The following is a 16,495-nucleotide window of genomic DNA, read 5'->3' on the forward strand; positions in this document are numbered from 1 at the left end:
CCAAATGTTTAACATGTCCTTTCCCTGTAACATTTATTTCCCACAAGTATGCTCTGGCTAACACAGTCCCTGCCAGGGAATATCAGAGATTTCTGTCATTATTTATCCTTTTGTCCAGGACATGATTTAACTGGAAATTATTTGTTTAAAAAGGAGAAAAGCTTATTAGCACATCGAGGAGGTCTCTGTCCTTTATTTGCATCGTGTATATAATCTACTGGAAACCAAAGTATTCAGATGATTTGAGTAAGTTGCTGGCCTCTGCCTGCTAGTCAGGAAGTTTAGCAGCCTGTGGTGGGGTCAGTACCTTTCCATGGCTTTTTACTTTTGATTTTTCCAGAGGAAACAACTCAGCACAAGTCTATTTCCTAATCCACAATCTTCTACCAGAGTCCACACAAACGTCTCTAAAACCCAACAGGACGTGTCACCAACTCCTCTCAGCCTGCACTGCCTAAGGAGCTGCTCTGCATCCAGATGCTTTGTTTTCTATATATTTTCTACCCCCCTTTAGCCCTCCTCCTTTGGCTTTTCCAAACTCAGCTCATGCTGGGGAGAGCAGCACAGAGCTGCACCTCTGAGCCCTTCTCAGAGCAGAGCTGCTTGATGTGATTTCCCAAGTTGGCTGCTACCTTCCAGGCATGTCTTCACCATCTGAGGCTTTTCAGGAGCTCTTGTCTTTGCCAAATCTCACATTCCTGGAGTTCCAAACTTTCCCTGACTTCTCTTGCACTTTCCCATCTCCCAGCATTGTAGCCTTTAATAACTGCTGCTTACCCACATGTACACACAGAATGTCAGAGACCTCTTGCCATTTCCTGACTCATTACTCACTCCTTGGCTCTGCACAGCCCACTCAGGGAACGTTGCAGTTTCTGGGTGTCCCTGGTTGCTGCCTGCCCCGTGCAGCCTGGCAAGCCTGGTCGAGGTGGCTGTGTGGCAGGTCAGCCACCAGGTCTGATGCGTTTCCAGTGCCTCCTTCCTTTTCAGAGCGTGCCAACAATGATGTTTTCCAGCCGCAGGCCCGGCAGGTATCACATCTGCCACTTCCCAGGGTGCAGATGCACAGAGCACAGCAGTCCATGCCACCAGGAGTGCCCCTGCACGGCTCCTTTCAGCTCGAGATCCAGCTGCATTCCCGCACTCCCTGAGCAGTCCGTACAGGCTGCACCCCTTCCAGTGAACTCACATCAAGGGTATGACCCCATATAGCCCCTCAGAGGCTCCACAGTCACCCAGCCATTGCACAGGGTCAGGGTTTGAGGCTCTCCTGTGCTCAAGGGTTTGCACAAGTGGTGGGTTTCCCTATGACCCAGATGTCCCTGCAAATCTGAAGCTGCTCAGCCACTGCATCCCAAAATGCGCCCTCAAATTTCTCCAGAGGCTCTGGGAAGATAGAATATGCTGAACTCAGAGCCTGCCTCATGGACAGCAGGGGCCTTTTATTGAGAGGGGTTAGTGCAAGGGGGCTGGAGAGGGAATCCTGCCCCAATAACCAGAGCACTTTGTCCATTCATGTCACTTCCCATCCTGAGACTTCCTGATGAAAGATCCCTCATAGAGCAGAGCCAAGCGAGAGGCCCTGTAATAAATCAACACCCCAGAGACTTTGGCTGACGCAGACATTCCTGAGCAGATTTAAATTTTGTTTGTGAGAAGGGATCCCTCCACGTCCACACTCTGCACACCCCAGCTACTAGAGAAGCATCTGGCAGCCAGTCCAGGGCTCAGCTACCCCAGACACATCACAGGGCTGCTGATCAGCAGGAAAACTCTCTGGTTCCAGCAGATCATAAGCTTATTAAAGATAGATTTGTGCTTTGGTCTGCAGAGATAAACAGATCAAAGGCATTTTGGTCTGTGTGCCAGTGCTGCCGGTATCCCCGTTTGGCAGAGAAGGAGGCTGGGATGTGCACTACATTCCCAGTGCAGGGCATTGGGGGAGCTCAGCCCAGCGGGGGGAGCAGCAGGGAGTGTGCCCAGGGCCACATCCAGACTGTAATAAGCCCATTCTTGGCTATTTGCATGGGGAACTTGGAAGCAGCTGGTGGGGACTGAAGCACCTCCCTCACAGGACTCCCTGCGGAGCCAGGGGGTGGCCAAGCTTCACTGGAGTTCTGCTGCCAGCCCGGGATCTGCTCTGCTCAGGAGGGACAGCTAAAAGGGGAAACAGGTCCTCGCACAGCTGGCCCAGCAGCTGATATTTGCATAGTGCTTTGAGACCCACAGATGAAAGATTTGAGAGACACGAAAGGCTGTCACTGCCTGTTTGTCATTTCGTGTGGTTCCTCCCTGCTATCGCACGCAAAGGAGACAACTTTCAGGAGAGGTGAGTGCAGCTTGAGGGAAAGAAGAAACAATGGAGGCTTTTCCTGCCAGGTCCCTTTGCACAAGGAGCACATCTGCACCCCAGAGCCGGCTGGGCTCCAGCTCCCTCCACCCACTTTACAGCCACCTCACCTTCATCCTTATCTGTCCCCAGTTCAACACAAGAGTCACCATCCTCCCTGAGTCACCTCTGATATCCCACTCCAGGCTCAGCTGTGCTTGCTCTCAGGGGGCTCACATGAATTGCAAAGCCAAAAATTGGGAATGAGTGACAACATCAGGGCTCCCGACGGCAGGCAAGTGTGTGCTTGCAGAAGAGAGCCGAGAGGGAGGGAAGGAGCCTTAGCACATGGCAAACCAGCAGCAAGGGCCCTGAAACTTCAGGTGCGCGAGGAAGGTGATGGTATCAGTCAAGAAAGCAGGAGCAGGAGGCAGCAGGCATCCCACCCCCCTCTCTGTGCCAGGCACGGCTCGGCGGAGCCCGACACGCCGTGCGCTCGGAGCTGGGCACACTTTCAGCATTTCAAATTTGCCGGATGATAACCTCGGTGTCTGAGTTCACGGCTCTGATCCCACCCACTTGAGGTCTGACTCATGTTGCAGTCACCGCTGCCTGGGTATTGGTACGAGAGCAGGGAGGGAGGCTGATTCGAGAGGAGGGAGCGAGCGAGGGAGGAGGAGAGGAGAGAGGAGAGGGAGCGAGGCAGCCGCCGCTCGCAGCACACGCTTCTGCTCACAAGTGAGCCACACGCACCGGGGCAAAGTTGGAGTCAGTGCAGCCACTGAAGTCTTCCACAAGCTCAGGGGCTGTGAGAAAGCAGCACCTTTCCCAGGTAATGTTTTTATCTTACTTCTTGCTGAGTTGTTCGCTGCTAAAATACTTTTAAAGTTAGATTCAGAAGGGTTGGTGGGTCCCTGCTGAGTGGGATCCCGCAAAGGGACAGCTGGGTCAGAGCAAGTGTCACTCGTCAGATGCTGGTGCCATCAGCATCCTGGGGTGGCTGAGTGGAGGCCAGTTTGGGGACTTTTTTGGCTGTTGCTGGTGGGGACAGCTGGATCCAACAACATCAGGGGAAGGACATGGGTGCAGTGTGCCCAGGGCAGAGGCAGAGTCCTGCACATCTGTGGTGTGCAGCCTCTCTGCCCAAGCAGCTTCCCCACGGGGGCTGCTGCTGACTTCTTGCACTGACCTGCCCGAGCCTTTTCCCTGAGCACTCCAGCCCTTCCCTCCAGCCCTGCACACCCTGGCAGCTGGTGGGGATCTGCTGCTGCCCCATCCCAGGGCATGGTCAGATCTGAGGGGCAGGATACCCCCAGGCTGGGCTGTAGCACAGGAGGGGCAGGCAGTCCCCAGGGGCACCCAGTGCTCACTGTCCCTGTCCAGAATTGGCTTCAGCAGGAGGCTGAATCCCAGAAACTCAGGCAGCTCCAAGCACACCCATGAGCCCACTCCTCTATTTTCAGTCTCACCTTTCCTAGACACTGTCTGATGAGCTAACTTTCAAAATGCTGACTGCTCTGTGCATTTCCTCTTCACACTTCCTGATTTCAGGCGTCCTGAACAGCTTCTTAACCACAGAGCCCCTTTCCTCCTGGGGAAGCATGATGGAGGGCTGGTGGCAGTGATGGGAACTTTGTCCTGCCTCCCCCAACCCCTCTGCTCATGCCAGAGGCAATAATTTCTGCTTTGTATCAGACATCACACTGGGATAAGGCAGAGAGAGCACCAAGCTCTGGAGAAGCCCAAAGAACAGAGACAGAAGCATCTGGGGATGCAGGCAGGCAGGACACCAGTGTCCCCTCACATTTGTCCTCTCCCACATTGCCTTCAAGTCCTACCTGTGACAAATTTGCTGTTGTCCCATTGTGAATGCCCATTCCCAGCTTGGGAGTTTTGCAATTCCCACCATCAAACCTCAGGCATCCTGTCTCAGACCAGAAGAAACCCCCACACTCCTTCCCATCTCTTGGCTGAAATACTTCTCCCAGCATGCCCAGATGTTTAATCCCAGGAAGGAGTTGAATATAATTCTAGAAAAAGCCAGGATGCTCTGCTGCGAGCTCTGCATGGCCAGGGAATGCACTTTGCTCCCAAGAGCAAAGCACTTTTTCTGCCTGCTCTTTTCTCAGAAAGAAGCTGTAATGGGAGGCAGAGGAACATCTGAGGTCTCCAAGGGCACAGCCCTCCTGTCCCTAGGACAGACCTAAAAGGCTTCATGTGGCGCTTCTCCTGAGCCCCCAACCACCTCTGTCCTTTCCAGAAGTGGGAAATACTTCCCAAAGAGAGGCTGCCACATTCAGGCACTTCCTGAGTGCTCCTCTCCACTCAAGTGTCTGTTCATCGTGCCGGTGCACCCAGGCTTTTAACAGGTTCAAAACAAACCTGTTATGCCAGAAGTAGCAGCACAGGAAGAGAGAGCAGCCAATGCATTCCCTGCCAGAGCCAGCACTGCATCCCATTAATCTTACTGCAAAAGTGCACCAAGTGCTGGAATTAATAATGTCAGAGGAAAGGATGCTGAGAGACGGGGAGGGGGAATAAACAGGTAAAATGCAACAGAAATTTCCCATGAATAAATCACATTCCCCTCCCCAGAGGAGATAAATGCCATTTTAAAGGGGAACACAGCAGATCAAATGCAACATGGACAGCAACAGAGCAGAAAATATCTGTTCAGGCAAAAGAAAGCAGAAATTACTATGAGAATTGTAAAGAGGATAATGGGGAGACGATAGGATATTACAGCAGAAGGATCATTAATGCACCAGAGAAGGCTATTAACAGAGTTCCTTAAAGATCAGCCTAGAGGTAAATTTTATTTAATGGTTTTCATTAGTGAACTTGGCTCAGAAAATTAGGGTTTCTTTAAGAGAAATGTACTGGTGAGAAACTTGGGAGAAGTTCTGCACTGGACAAGGGACTAAGTACTAGAGGAGAAGACCCAGAGGATCTGAAGATTAATAGAAACACACTGGGCTGGCACAAGCTCACATGCTTAGGGTCTAAAAGTAAAGATTGCTACTCTAAGCAGCTGAAAACACCATAGGAAAAATATCTGACTTTTAGGGAACCCCAGAATGAGTGCAACAACAAATGCAACTTGACAAGCCTTCACAGCAGAGATAGAGTCAATCAGAACACTGAAAAGGCATGAGAAAAATGACCCAGAAGCAACGCCCTGCTCTGGTTCCTTCAATGTCAGGAGGGTGATTTTGAACCACAAACAGGTCCAGGCTGTGATAATGAGGATAATCAGGTAAATGTAAAAGCTGCCTGGTGAGACAGGGCTGGAAAGGTATCATTTATTCTGGTTGTTGCTGGAAAGACTGCCATGGGAAACAGCTGCTCCACTCGTACATCGAGGAGGAAACCAACTCACTCTACCAAAACACAACAGGAGCAGAGGACACAGGTACTGAAGGTGGCTGCGAGTGACCTGGGCACAAAGCCAGGAGCACATGTGGAGTCACAGAGAGCCAGTGCCCCAGGAGAGAGCTCTGAGCTGGATGCATCATCCCGGGGCCTGTGTCCTGATGGCAGTGAGCTGACAGCCCCCCAGCTCTACCAGCCCTCCAGTCTGCTTTTCCTGCAAAGCCATGTCCAGAGGCTATGCTCTCCTGGGGGAGAGTTTCCATGAGATAATTTGGCTGAAGGATACAGGAAAGTCTCCCGCACCTCCACCACAGTTAGGGTTGCAGCATCACACATCCGAGCTGACAGCAGGCAGGTCCTGCCCCATTCCATGGAGGAACATCCCAAGGGTTTGCTGAGCCCTGCAGCCCACACTGAGCCACAGAGTTCCCAGCACTACCCGAGCTCCTCTGCAGGGATGGGGACATCTCTGTCCCCTTGCAAGTGGCCATTCCTTGCCCTGACCTAATCTGAAAAAGCAATAAGAAAGTAAAACTCCTTCTGGGCACATCTGCAGGGCAAGGCTGCACCAGGAGCTGCCCTGGCACCGTGGCAGAAGCCAAATGAGCCGATGTGCCCAGAGCTGGGTCTCACCAGCAGAGCCCGAGGCGAGGCCCAGCAGAGCCCACGTGAGCTGCGAGAGCCAGAGGCAGGAGCAGGTTGTTGGTGTGTGGTGAAGCAGCCACGTAGGAGGCTGCCATCCACCCACAGCATTTTCTAAGTGTGCTACTCCCCCTATAATTTAATCTGCCATTTCCACATGTTGGGAGCAATGAAAACACATCCCTTTCACTTGGAAATTCCCTTCTGTGGGAACAACCTGTTCTCCTCGCTGCCGTCAGTGGGCAGGCAGCATTCAGCTTGTTCCACACTCCTTTTGTGAGTGAACAAAGAGCTTTCCATGGCAAGAGCCTGCGCTGCAGCTGGAGGTGAGGAACCGCTCCACACGCTGCTGCCGTGGCTGAAAGCATCGCATCCCTCTCCCAACAGCCTCAATCCCAGCACCCAAACTCAGAGGGCTTCCTGTCTGGCAATGAGTTTGCTCTGCTCAGCAAAAGGCTTCCCACTGGCTGGTTCGTGGCTTGTTGTTTGCTTTCCATGCCTTTAGAAGCAGCAGAGCTGTGGGAATCGCCTCTAATCTCAGTGGTCCAGTCCCAATCTCTCCCCTGTATGGCTCCTGGCAATCGGTGGTTGTTTACTCATGCAGTCTCCCTGGTATACTCCCTCCGGTGGCCCCCATGCCTCTAGACTCCAATCAAAGACATAAATCATCTGAAGAATATTTCAACCTGCACCACAGTGTTATCTTGTTGTTGCAGGGGGAGTTTAAAATCTCACCTTTGTCCTCTGACAAGGCTGGATCTTTTCCTTTCCTGGAGTTTCTTCTGATTGCTCCATCTCTGCAGCCTGTTGCGCTCTGCAGAGAATCACCTCTGCCTTCCTGCACAATCCCGAGCACCACCAGGGGAGGCTTCACTGCTGCTCCATGGGGTGCAGGGAGCCTGCAGACCTGGGTCCTGCACCACCCACAGGGACCAGCGCAGGAGGACGAGGAGACCCCTCAAATCATCTGGGAAGCTCATGGTGGGAGACCACAGCTTGGACACAAGCAGATCCATGAGCGTCAGCAAGTCAGTCCAGCTCCTCAGCCCAGTCCCAGCCCTCTTTCTTGTTCCTGCACTGCCTCAATTCCCCTTTAGGTATCTTCCCAACATGGATATTGCTTCCAATCAAGGACCCAAGGTCCCTTTGAATCTAGTAGTGGCAGGGCCTTGGAGATCACCAGAACCAGCAGCTCATTGTAAGTTAGAGTGGTTTGCTCTGTTGTTTCTTCCCTTGCAAAATGTGGCATTTTCTTATTTGTATCCAGACAGAAAACAGCCAGAAAAAGTCTGCAAGAGATATTCTTCTTCCCTCCCAGGACCCAGATCAGTGTGGGGATTTCCTATACAGGCTACAGGAGCTGCTGTGATTTGTGATGGCAGGGACCAACCCTAGGCATTGGGCTGCTGCAAAGCACAGACATAAAGGCAAAGTTTAATGAGATTGGCAGCCACAGCCAAGATTCAGAAATTACGTAGTCGTGACTAATTTTGCTGAATTGCATAAGAACTGCTATCTCAGGAAAATTGCTTCCTCATATCCTCCTTGTTCTCACTTTTATTGTAAGCCTATAGGAACATGACAATGTTAAAATCCCTGCCCTTCTCTCAATATCCCTCCATTACATGGACACCCCTAGGGCTGGAGAGCCCAGCTGGCAGGTACACGGGTGCCTGGCTGCCAAAGGACTTTCCAGGTTGGGTTTAAGTGGGCTGGAGCAGGCAGGGAGGTACAGACACCCTGCTTCTGGAGGGGTTTGAGGGGAAGCTCAGAGGGTCTTTGCCCACTGCAGCTCTGACTTGATGCTTTTATAGAATCACAGAATGGCTTGGAAGGCATCTTACAGATTTCATTCCACCCCTCTGCCAAGGGCAGGGACACCTTCTACTAGACCAGTTTGCTCAGAGCCTTATCCAACCTAATCTTGAACATTTCCAGGGATGGGGCAGCCACAGCTTCTCTGGGCCATCTGTGCCAGGGCCTCACCAGACACTTTCTTTTGCAGGTTGTCCTTGGGAGGTGGCAAAGCTCTGCCCTTGCTGGAGCACTGCTTACCATTGTCACCAGCCAAACATGCAGAAGGCGTGAGAGCCCACAGGACCTGACCCAATGGTCACCCAGAGGAAAGGAGAAGGCATGAAAGGAAAAGAAGCAGCTGAGATCCACCAGCAGCTGCCACAGGACATCGCCTCCAGCACTGAGCTCCCCGAGGGGGCCAACAGGCGCAAATTAGCTGCAGTGCCACATCTTTCCTAGACCATGTCATTCCCAGCACACAAGGCTGAACATGTAAAGTGACTCTGCAATGTTCTCCAAGGTCACTGTAGAACAAGGGTCATTGTGGGTAGGGCTCTAGGCCTGCCTTGTCCAGGCTCACTCCAAGCAGCTTTGGAGCTGATGAGAGCAGGACTTCTCCATCCTTGCAGTGACACCATGGATCCATGTTACAACCACACAAGCTCTCAAAAAAGCATGGGCTTCCCCCTGCAGGTGGTGGTCGGGTTCTGCCTCGTCATCCTTATCATGATCACTCTCTGTGGTAACATCATCGTCTGCCTGGCCGTCACCCTCGACCGCCGGCTCCGGAGCTTGACAAACTGCATCATCGTCTCCTTGGCCATCACAGATCTGTTGCTGGGGCTTCTGGTGCTGCCATTCTCTGCTTTCTACGAGCTCACCAAGGAGTGGCCCTTTGGCAGCGTTTTGTGCAACATCTACACCAGCCTGGACGTCATGCTGTGCACGGCCTCCATCCTCAACCTCCTCATGATCAGCCTGGACCGCTACTTTGCTGTCACCACCCCGCTCCGCTACCGCCAGGTGGTCACTCCCTCGCGGGTGGCCGTGGGTTTGGCTGTTATTTGGACCGTTTCACTGATGGTCTCCTTCCTACCCATCCACCTGGGCTGGAACACCAACGGGACAGCAGTGCAAAACACAGGCCCCACCTGCAGCAAGGAGTGCACGCTGGCAGTGAACCTTGTGTACGGCCTAGTGGACGGCTTGCTCACCTTCTACATCCCTCTGGGCATCATGTGCATCACCTACTACCGGATACTCAAGATAGCGAGGGGGCAAGCCAAGAGGATAAACCACACGTGGGGCAACACGCCCATGCCACCCATGGTGAAAGAGCACAAAGCCACCGTGACGCTGGCAGTGGTGCTGGGAGCGTTCATCGTGTGCTGGTTCCCCTATTTCACCATGTTCACCTACCGGGGGGTGTGGGGGGACAGCGGGGTCAAAGGCACACCCATGTCCATTGTCCTCTGGCTGGGCTATGCCAACTCAGCCCTGAACCCCATCCTCTACGGGACACTCAACAGGGATTTCCGAGTGGCATACCAGCACTTGCTGCACTGCTGGAGGACGGGACACGCCAGGAACTCCCACCTGCCTCCCCTGCAGAAGGCCCAGCCCAGGGGCAGGCAGGGCCAGGGCAGGCAGGAGGGTAAACCCTTGAAACTGGAGGTGAGGAACGAGAAGGGGACACTGCTCACTGATGGAGCCCTCAAGAGGTAAGAGCCTTCCCACGCTCGGGACTTTGATGGGTCTGTCCCCAGAGAGGAAGGCAAAGGTGGGAACCCCACATTGTCCATGGACATTTAAGCAACAAACTGATGCCCCAGCAGGAGATCCTTGCCCAGGCAACTCCTAAATTCAGCCACTCAGAAACTCCTCACCACTCATAAGAAGCCAGCTTGCATCCCCTCCATGCTGGCAGCACAACTCCAGGTACTCCAGCTTCCCACATGGCTGGGCCTCCCCTGGAATTGCCACCGTTCACAGGGAGCACAAAATGTCCCCTGGCTTTGCTGGGCAATGGGGACAGCTGCCATCAGAATTTGCTGTACAGAATGGGGTGAAGCTCTTAGCTGGGGCTGCTCCCCAAAATCAGCCATGTCCCAGTGAGGAACAGACAGCAAATTCTGGGCACAGAGCAGAGCTTCAGGGGCCAGGAAAGGAGACAGAAGGGAAGACGAGAATCAGTCCTGGGGCACGGTCAGAGCACCTGCAGCCAGGCTGAGAGTCCCTGCAGGAGCCAAGATCTGAGTTCCCAGCTCCCTGCAGAGCACACGGCCACTTCTCTTCCCGTCCGAGCCACACACCCCCAGCATTTCAGCCATCAGTTTGCATCAGCAGTGAATTCAGCCAACAGCAAGTTCCATTCCCATCTCTGGAAAGGGACAGGAGTCGCCCAAATTAGGTTGGCAGATGCTTTTAGAAATACAAATACCCAAGTTAGAGAAAAAAACTCCCTCAGCATCATCCCAAGCGTGTTATGAGGGTCAGCCCCAGCAAAGGGTGTGGTGAGGGAGCAGGAGGGGAGCAAAGTGGGCAAGTTCTGTGCCAGGCTGTCTCCCCAGCGCTCTCCCTGGGCACCCACATCCCCACAGGGCTGTGCCACCCTCCCACTGCCTCACTCCAAGGTGTTCACTCAGCCAAGGAGAACGGAGAGGCAGGCTGTCAATCTGCTGCTCCTGAGATAATCTAACCTCTAAGCAGTGCCTGATAAGCAGCCCAGAAACTTTCCATCCATAGATAAGGAGTCCTTTGATTCCCTGTTCCCAGCGTGCCAGCAAAGAAGCCGCGCTCGTGCGCTCTTGCAGCACGTGCCCTTGATCCTGCCCCAGAAAGAGTCTTAAGCCACCAAAAGGAGAACTCAGGGAGGTGAACCAAAGTTCAGAGCCATCCAAAAGGCTGATCCAGCATCGTGCCTCCCCCAGGGCACCAACGTGACTGTACCCAAGGGAGGGGAGCAGAAAAAGAGAAACAGAGGGATGGATTAACCTGAATGAATACACGAATGCAGGTCCTGGGGCTGCCTTTTTCCAAGGAATTAATGAAGAGCCCAAAGTTACAGCGTTTGGCAAATTGTAGATTATATATAAAAACATATGGAAAACATGTCTAAGGTGGTGGGGGTGTTTCTGCAAACACACAGAGACAAAGAGAGCTATCCTGTTTACTCACACAGAAGTGCAGCCCCTGGACAAACCAGGAGCTCTTGCACTGAGGCTCTGCAGCTGAACCAGGAGAGCTGGCGATGGGGAACAGGCTGTCAGGATTTCCTTGCACAGCCAAGAGAGAAGAGAATATAAATGTCAGTGTCTTCTCAAAATGCTGCCTTACCACAAAGGGACAAAAATGACTTGGAGGGAGATAAAAGGGGAAGAAAAATGGGTTTCTGTTCCTCAGGCAGAGGGCAGGGTCACTGATTTCCTGGCTTTTACTCTCCCAGCTTTTCCAGATAGAGAAGATTCTTCCCCTGGTTCCCCAGAGGGAACACTCAAGCAAGGGGATGTTTCCTGGCCTTTCTAAATCCAGTGAGCTCCACCCCATCCTACACACTATCACCACTGTGGTTTCTGCTCACAATCAGATAAGAGTTGCTCGAGCACCTGCTTTTACTTTCTCCCCTTCTCTTCGTAGCCCTCTCACCTCACAGCAATGATGCACCAATGATTTCATGTGGCCCCTTCCAGCCCTTTTCTCCATAGTCAGATACACAAAGATCTGCTGTTGGCAGATGATTGGGATCAACTGATGCCACACAAGACAGGTGAGCACAGGATTTACCTGTTCACCAAAAACCTGGCAGCCAATTTCACCCCCAGCACAAACCAAGCTGCTTCCTCTGGCCTCTTCCTCTCTGCAGAGTCTTCAGAGTCATGTGCCTTGAACATGTTAATAGGAAAATAGCAACATAAATAATTCCAAAAACTCATAACCCTTCCCCTCCCCTAGATAGGAGCACCCAGAGCTCAGAAGAGCTCTGCTCAGAGAAGCTCTGTGGGATCATTCAAGGGAAAACAGAATTTTTAACCACTGCCCTTAATAACAATGTTCTTTTCAGTTATGAGGCACAGGGAAAAGACTAACAAACAAGAGTGGAAATACTGGAGAACTTCTGCCAGTCTCAAGGGTCACTCAGAGTCTCAGTCAGGAGCAGGGCAGGGAATCAAAAGCCACGGGACCTCCACAGCAGCTGGGGGCTGGAGGGCATTTCCATGAGTGAGGACCAGGTAGGGCTGAGAGTACAGGACCAAGCAGAGATGCAAGGGGAAGACAGCTGCTCCTATTTCCACACCAGGCATTAGAGAGGAAGGCAACTCACACAAAACCAGTAAGGAAAACCAAAGGACCTCAGGAACCCGCTTCAGTGCAGTGGGATGGGGCTCTGAAGAAACCTGGTGCTTGGCTTGCTCTTGGCAGTAGGCTCTGAGACCAGACCCTGATGTTGACAGAGATTAAAATCCCGTGAGAGGGAGCATTCAGCCCTAACAGGGATGTACTGGGGAAGAAAATGCTGGAGCTGAATGAGTGAGTGGCTGTGGGTCACATTCTTGCATGACATCTGTGCTTAGAGCAGCATGGGACACGACCATGGCCACAACACATGGGCAGAGGAGAAGCCAGTTCCCACGGGAAAGGGTCCCTGTCCTAGTCACAACATGCCTGCCCCAGCTGCCAGCCTCAGGCAGACAATACCTGGTGCTTCACAGAGCAAAGCCAGGCTCAACCAGGCTGGCACTGACAGACTGGACTGTTCTTTTTCCCTGTCTTCATGTGCTATTTAACCTTTCCAGCACTGGAGCTTTTCTGTGAGTCTCAGCCAGCCCACTGCCCTAGAGGACCCACATCTCCCAGCCTTCAACTCCTGGCTGCCCTCTTCCAAAATCCTGTCTGTGAGGTTGAAAGGACAACACTCAGCTTTCCTCAGCACAAAACTCAACAGCAGAGGTGAGAGCTGAGAGGGTGAGTACAAGGCCAGGGTCACTGGGTGAAAATGAGGGAGGAGGCAGCTCTCCTTGCTGTGGCATCCACTGCATTTTTCCTGATGCAGGCATCCCTTCCTGAAGGTACCTGGTGCAAAGGGTGATACCATCAGAGATGCAGCCTCACTCCTTTATCCATCACTCCTTGCTCTCCAAGTCCCAAGCCTGGGGGAGGTGCACAGACCTGGCCCCCTCTCTCTGCAGCTGCCCTGGAGTTTTGGGATTATAGAATCAGCCTGAGATGCCCTGGAAGATGCTGCATCCTGCCTGCTTCTCATGCACTGCAGAGGCAGCTGCATTCAGACCATGAATTTCCAGCACACTTCATTTTCATGCAAGCCTACATCCACATAAATTGCCAGCAGCTTTGGCGGAGATGCTGGCAGGGCTCCTGAGGTGAAGAGCTGATGCTGCACCCAGCATTGCTGCTCTCTCAAGTGGTGCTGGGCTGGAGGCCACGACTGCCATGCATGGGGATGCCTCTCAGCTCCAGAGAGCCACGTTGTGCAGCCCTTCTCAGGAAGAGTCAGGCAAGGTCACCCTGACCTCCACGTGCTCTCCCTTCCAATGCTGCATGCTGATAACCTGGGCTCTCCATATTGACTGTGCCTTGGGGGGAAATACAGTCACCCACGTGCTGGAAGCTGGGCACACTTTGTCCCTGCTGCACCCTGAGCACTTCTAACCTCAGCCAAGGTCACAGCAGTAGCAGGAGCTGGTGCTGTCTGTCCACACACACAGCTGGGAGAGAGCTGGGGTACAGGGACCCCCTGCCCTGGGGTGCAACATAAACCTGCACTCCTCAGAGGTATTCCCTGTGAATCACCCTGGAAATGCCATTGCCCATCAGCAGAAGGAGAAGCAGAGGATTGGAGGCTGCAGATGCTGTTCTTTGGTGGGGGGCATCACTGCTGCCCTGCAGGAGGAGCAGAGTGAACCCTCCAGTCTGGAAACCACAAAGCACAAAGTGAAGGTCCCCAGGGCAGGCACAGTGCTCACCCCGCCCCCGGCAGTGCAGACACAAGGCAGAGTCATCTCTGCTGCTGTCACTGCCCAGCAGCAGGGGCAGAGGGGACACCAATTCCAGCTCTTCTGCTTCGTGCTTTCCATCTCTGTGCGTATGTTCTAAGACACATGTAGTTTCTGTGAGGTAAAGGGAAAATGCCAGCCATCCCCTGAGAGGCTCCTGATCTAATCAGTAGAATGAAGCAGAGGTCTGGGGGAGAGGTTTGCATGAGATCTGAGGTTCTGGTGTGACCACAGATTTCCTCTCTGCACCATGGGGGTGGGGACAGGAAACGTACGTGGGGACAGGGTCCTCATACAGGACCACCCAACCAAAGAGTTCCTGACCAAAAAATTCCCTGACCCACAGCAGGGAGAGGGGCCATGGGAGAAGCAGCTCGTGGGAGCAGAGCACTGCCAGCTCCAGGACATCAACTTTTGTCAGGCTATGACTGACAACTCAGCCCTGCTGCTGCTGGCTGGCCCGAGGGACAGGAAGAACAGGCAGAGAAAGCCACAAAGCAAAGTGATATTGCTCAGAGGGGCATTGGCTGATAGATCTTGGGGTGATGCAAGCCTGCTCAGCTCTGCCCAAATGCCAGCACTTAGCATTTAGTCAAGGATGCCAAGAGCATCCTCACAGCATCACATCACAGTCCCTCCCAGGCACGGCAGGTGCTGAATGCAGCACCCCTTACACTGGGGAGCAGGAGGGGAGAGGGGGAAATGGACCCATCTGCATCTTGTAAAGTCATTGATCACCCTCTGTGTTCCCCTGCAGGATCCCTGCTCTGGCACCTGGCATCGCTCCATCCCCAAACACTGCCGGAGAGGCCTCTGCCCGCCCAGGTTTCTTCCCAGGAGGGTGGTGTGTTAGAAGAGCCCTCAGAGGAGCTGCAGAGAACATCTCCCCATCCTGTCTGGGCAGTGACACTCTCAGCATCAAGCCCCACAGCAGCAGGAAGAGATGCCTGAGGAGCTGGGTCAGGACATGCCCTTGGCAGGGCAGGGCAGAGCTGGGAGTGCCCTCTCCAGACCCATGGCAGTGGCTCAGGCTGCAAGGGCACAGGGTGGAGGGGGAAAGGGGCTGCTGTTGAGGTCTTGGTGCCAGGCAGACCAGCCCAGGATGGAGAAAGACAACACAGGCACCACCTTCCCTGGTGTCCTAGGGATGTACCCACCCCGCAGAGGGGACAAGGCCCTGGTAGATGGGGGTGACGTGGCAGGAAGGCTCAGCGTGGTGGATGTTGGCAGCCACGAGTGCTTGATGTCTGTGCACAGGACATCCCAGTCCCTCAGCATCCACGCTGGGGCAAGGCTGCTTCCCATCCCTGGGGCTGTCCTTACACCGTGTCCCAGCCCTACTGCAAGGCAAGGAGAAGCCCTGGAGCCCGCTGGGCCATGGGGAGACACTGAGCAGCCAGGGTTTGCCCCAGGCTCTGCCCTCCCAAGCAACTCAACACTAAAGCTCCCAAAAGAGGATGTTTCTGCCCCAAGCCTGTGCAGAAATCATCAGTGGTATAAAAAAAATCTAAGACAGAAGGAAAATGAGATGCTTGATTTCTGTGGGTGTGCTTTGTCCTGGGAAGAGCCTCCCTACCCTGCTCCATCCTGCTGTCCCATCCCCATCCCTCTGCTGGGACAGAACCTGGACACACAGCACAAACACCCAAAACACAGGCACAGCTGCCCTGGGCAAGGCTGGCACCCCCCAGAGCACATCTTGCCCTGTAGGACAAACCAGATGATCCCTCCCTGGTGTCCCTGAGCGGATGGAGCAGGGGACACCTTGCCATCCCCAGAGGGGCGGCACCACTGGCTCGGAGCTCCTCCTGCTCGGACCAGCCCCGAGCTCCGGCCACACCGTGGGTGTCACCCACTGTCATCACCCACGGTGGGGCTGGGCTCCCTGACCTGGCACAGCGCACCCCAATCACTCCCCCAACTTTCTCAACACCCCCTGAGCCACCACAGCTCTGGGTGTCAGCATCTGCCACCGGTACCTCCACGGGTTTCACCCTTCCACCACTAATTCGTGGTTACAGAGAGCAGTTGGCTCCCAAAGAGCGAGGAAAGCTGAGAGAGGGGAGCGTTGCAGCCCCAGTGCCTCCCAGCACCCAGCCAAATCCCACCAAAACATCAGCGGGCAAGGAAACATCCCCAGCAAGGCGACGCCCTGGCTGGCAAGGTCCCCTCGTGGTCCTCCCTCCTGCAGCCTTGGGGTAAGGAGCTGTGAAACTCCTGGGCTGAGCTCCCCGGAGCTGATTGAGAAATTGCCTCGTCAGCAGCTTGACAGAGCAGCAGGAGCCGAGTCCCTGCAGAGGAGCACGCGGGGAGCTCGTGTTCCCCAAACAAAGCCGGCAGGAGC

The 16,495-nt window shown here is 53.8% G+C and overlaps 1 protein-coding gene across 2 annotated transcripts; it reads left to right on the forward strand.

Annotated features, from left to right (window-relative positions):
- The first annotated feature begins 8,493 nt into the window (after positions 1 to 8,493).
- Positions 8,494 to 15,680, forward strand: HRH2 (histamine receptor H2). Of its 2 annotated transcripts, XM_053956689.1 has the most exons (3): positions 8,494 to 9,861; positions 12,934 to 13,087; positions 14,909 to 14,982. In XM_053956689.1, the coding sequence occupies exons 1-2, from the start codon at positions 8,741 to 8,743 to the stop codon at positions 12,950 to 12,952; spliced, it is 1,140 nt and encodes a 379-aa protein (XP_053812664.1). In that variant the 5' UTR covers positions 8,494 to 8,740; the 3' UTR covers positions 12,953 to 13,087; positions 14,909 to 14,982. The 2 variants fall into 2 exon arrangements, with proteins under 2 accessions (XP_053812664.1, XP_053812663.1); XM_053956688.1 differs by lacking the exon at positions 12,934 to 13,087 and having other exon boundaries at positions 14,909 to 15,680.
- The last annotated feature ends 815 nt before the right edge of the window (positions 15,681 to 16,495 follow it).

Source organism: Vidua chalybeata, chromosome 15 (assembly GCF_026979565.1).
Source record: "Vidua chalybeata isolate OUT-0048 chromosome 15, bVidCha1 merged haplotype, whole genome shotgun sequence".
In the NCBI taxonomy this organism is placed as follows: Eukaryota; Metazoa; Chordata; class Aves; order Passeriformes; family Viduidae; genus Vidua; species Vidua chalybeata.

Excerpts from the sequence above, each read along its gene's own strand:
- HRH2 (XM_053956688.1), top strand. The coding sequence starts at position 8,741 with ATGAGAGCAGGACTTCTCCATCCTTGCAGTGACACCATGGATCCATGT. Across the intron at positions 9,862-14,908 it reads ACTGATGGAGCCCTCAAGAG|GATCCCTGCTCTGGCACCTG; the intron begins GTAAGAGCCTTC and ends GTTCCCCTGCAG.